At 38.3% G+C, this 3391-nt stretch overlaps 1 protein-coding gene across 1 annotated transcript in view; it reads left to right on the top strand.

Moving 5' to 3' along the window:
- The first annotated feature begins 1045 nt into the window (after positions 1–1045).
- Positions 1046–3391, top strand: part of LOC109287789 (guanylate cyclase soluble subunit beta-2-like) — a 29861-nt gene continuing 27515 nt past the window's right edge. The window contains exons 1-4 of the mRNA XM_019503076.1: positions 1046–1212; positions 2175–2269; positions 2471–2631; positions 3016–3115. Of these exons, the coding sequence (XP_019358621.1) occupies positions 1046–1212; positions 2175–2269; positions 2471–2631; positions 3016–3115 (523 nt within the window). The remainder of the gene's footprint in view (positions 1213–2174; positions 2270–2470; positions 2632–3015; positions 3116–3391) is intronic.

Below are 3391 nucleotides of genomic sequence, written 5' to 3'. Positions count from 1 at the left end.
GGGGCTGTGCAAAGCAGGCGCCGAGTCCTGTGGAATATAATCCCGCCTGGAAATGAAGTTTCTGCTGTCTGGAAAACGCAGGGCTGCTCTCCCGGGCGACACCTCAGGGCCCGCGCAGTCCTGAAGCCAACAACATTCAATACAAATTTTGCCTCCTGCGTAATGGTGGGTGGGCCTGCTGATAAGATGAAGCCCTCACTTAAAGACAAAATGCACGCAGAGATTTGCTTAATAAGGAAGAGACTTTTCCTTTAGCTGGCACAGCAGTGACATGGAAATGTTCAGTTCGAACTGGAGGTGGACACAGTGAAGGTTAGCATTTGGAGCCAAGCTTGGCAGTCAGGGAATTCGGAGTCCATCCTCATCACTGCCATTGCCTACAACAGTGGTTTTCAACCTTTTTTCACTTGAGGGCCCCCCAAAAATTTTGAATGGAGGTGCGGACTCCTTTGAATTGTAAGGGTGGGTATTCACATATTTGTGATTGATCAAAGTCATTTTTCACAGACTCCTTAGACATAGTCTGCAGACCCTCAGGGTCCATGGACCACAGGTTGAAAACCACTGGACTATAGGCATAATTCAAAATCTACTGCTGTCACAGGGGGTCTTAATATGGGCTCAGGCAGCTCAGGATCAGGCCTTGTGTGAACATGGGTGAGCTATTTAGTCCCTAACTCTGTGTTGTTGTTGCTATTACAAAGCTATCGATTAGAATATATTTTAATGCTTAACTTTTCAAATCATTATCATCTCTATATTTATCTATCTTCCTCTATTTGTGTGTATATGTAAATAAAACACACGGTAAGACATAACAGAGCCAATTTTACTTTGTCCTGCAGATTTACAGAAGTGTAGCTCTATATACCTGGTTCACTGACCTGATTTTTGCTTTTATAGCAAAGGAAGATGCATGACTTTTTACTTTCCTAAAAACCTTTGAAATGTACAAATAAATATTACAAAGGACTCCAATATCCTTTATTGAAAGGTACTATATGAATCAATGTATTATTATTTCTTCTTGTGGCTTTATAATATAATGATAGACGATGAAATATTGCGAGATTTGTCAGTTGGACTGAATTTTTTAAAATCTGTACATTTTTCCATATTCCTATATTTGCTTTTGCAGTATGGATTTATAAATACATGCTTGAAGTCTCTAGTGGTTGAAAAATATGGTGAAGAAACCTGGGAAAACTTAAGGTAACTCATTCCTACAAAATTGAATAAATTAAGTGTAAAGGAGTTTAGTAGCGTGCATAGGATAACAGTTTCTCATTGTGATGTAAAACCTAAGCAATTATTAAAAATAACTGCTAAGGCAAAGACAAGATTTTTACACTGTAGTACTTTCATCATATCACTTTAATCTGTCCTGATTACTTTATATATTATGCCAAATAATTAGGGGTGAAATTTTGTCCAATGAGCATTTGTGCAATAGTCACGCTTGGTTATTGTACTATTACTGAAAAGTAATTATGCTGAATAGATGCTGCCCTTATTTTGAAGTCAATTTCACTTGAGAACCTTAGGCGAAAGCAATTAAATGTAATTGAAGACAACATATTCTCTCCGTTTCACATTTTTGTTTTAAAGGTTTTATCCAATTTGCATGAAAATAAAGATATAGCAATAAAGAAAATTAGTTACCAAGGTATATAGGCCATGATGTAAAACCCATTGAACTAACAGAAAGTCTGGTCAAGCCTATGGTGACCCAAGAGTTTAACAGTATAAACCATAATCTACAACAAACCAATGGAAGAGAAGAAATAGATATCTCTTGTCAGCACAGAATCTAATGAAATGGGACCTTAGTTCTTGATTGCAGTACAGAAGTCCTACCATGAAATAAAATAATAAATACACATGGACTTATTCACCCAGGTACTTAAATATACTTTAAAGCTTTACTGTCTTCAAAGGGATTACTCACATAAGTAAAAACTGCAGGACTGAGGCCTGTTTGGCTGTTCTGTCCCTAGCAGGCACTGCCTTATCCAATTTAAATTACTAAAGAAAGGCCATGCTCAGATGTCATAGTGCTGACTGATTAAGAAATGTAGCAATGGGAATGGAGCCTGAGTAAGGCAAACAAGCTGGGCTCCTTAATTCTGTTCTGTTTGGGGCAATCTTGAGACAGAATATCACCTTTGTTGCAGGATCCAAGCAGGAGTTCAGGATTCATTTTTGACTTTTGAAGTTTACCAAGATGAGATCACAATGCTGCTAATTGATAAAGCCTGCAAAATGTTAGGTATGCTTCACATCACATTAAATATTTCCAGCCCAGGCCTACATCTCTGGGCAACAGTCCAGGTCATAGCCCACTCCCTCAATCTTAAAATTCCCTGCTTGTATCAAAAAACCTTTGCATTTATCATTATGAATCCATTTCAGAGCATTGCTATAACTCCCCAATCTATTTTTTTGCATGAACATATCTTTGTTTTTCCAGGTGTTCCCTCTGATATGGTCCTGAAGCAGTTTGGAGAGTATTTCTTTGAGTTTTGCAAACGATCAGGCTATGACCATATGTTAAGAACTTTGGGTGGAAATCTCTACGAGTTCATAGAAAACCTGGATTCATTGCACAGCTACTTATCTCTTTCTTATCAGGCAAGTTTAAGTAATAACTAGTGAGCAGTCATAGATGAAAACTTCTAGGGCATAAACACACAAGAGAGTATCTTACCACCTGAATGAAACACGTTTATAAACCGGCCCTTTTGTGCATTGAAATTACTTATTCTGATGCCTTAGGGAAAAAATCAGATCTTCAAAGGTACCTTTAATATTAGATATAAAGCTACTTAGTACTTTGGGTCAAAGTATAGTAGATTTTTCTAGAGCAATAAGGATTTTTTTCTGATAAATCTCAAATGAAACTAGAAAATCACTACCATCAAGTGCTGCTTTTTATTTTGCCAATATGCTTTTATACAGCTTATTATTGTGCTAGAAAAAGTATTTAACATTTTCCTGTTCTTTCTCCTGCTCCAGGAAATGAATGCACCTTCTTTTAGAGTAGAAAATAATGAAGATGGGTCAATGCATTTACATTACTACTCAGATAGAAGAGGTCTGTGCCATATTGTTCCAGGTAAAGATGCGTACTATAGCTTAGGTAAAAATGCATACATGGACTGTTTCATGCAGGTCCTGACGATCTCAGCAGGTCCTGATGATCTCCACCCCAGAGTGCTGAGGGAATAGCTGAGGTCATTGCGGGACCCCTGGCACAGCTTTATGAGCACTCGTGGTGCTCTGGTGTGGTGCCAGAGGACTGGAAGAGGGCCAATGTGGTTCCCATCTTCAAAAAAGGGAGGAAGGATGACCCAGGAAACTATAGGCCAGTTAGTCTTACCTCAATCCTGGG

Source organism: Gavialis gangeticus, unplaced genomic scaffold, assembly GCF_001723915.1.
Source record: "Gavialis gangeticus isolate Ggan-Ray unplaced genomic scaffold, GavGan_comp1, whole genome shotgun sequence".
Lineage (NCBI taxonomy): Eukaryota > Metazoa > Chordata > Crocodylia > Gavialidae > Gavialis > Gavialis gangeticus.
Note: the sequence above shows the minus strand (reverse complement) of the source record. Positions and strands in the feature narration are given on the sequence as shown.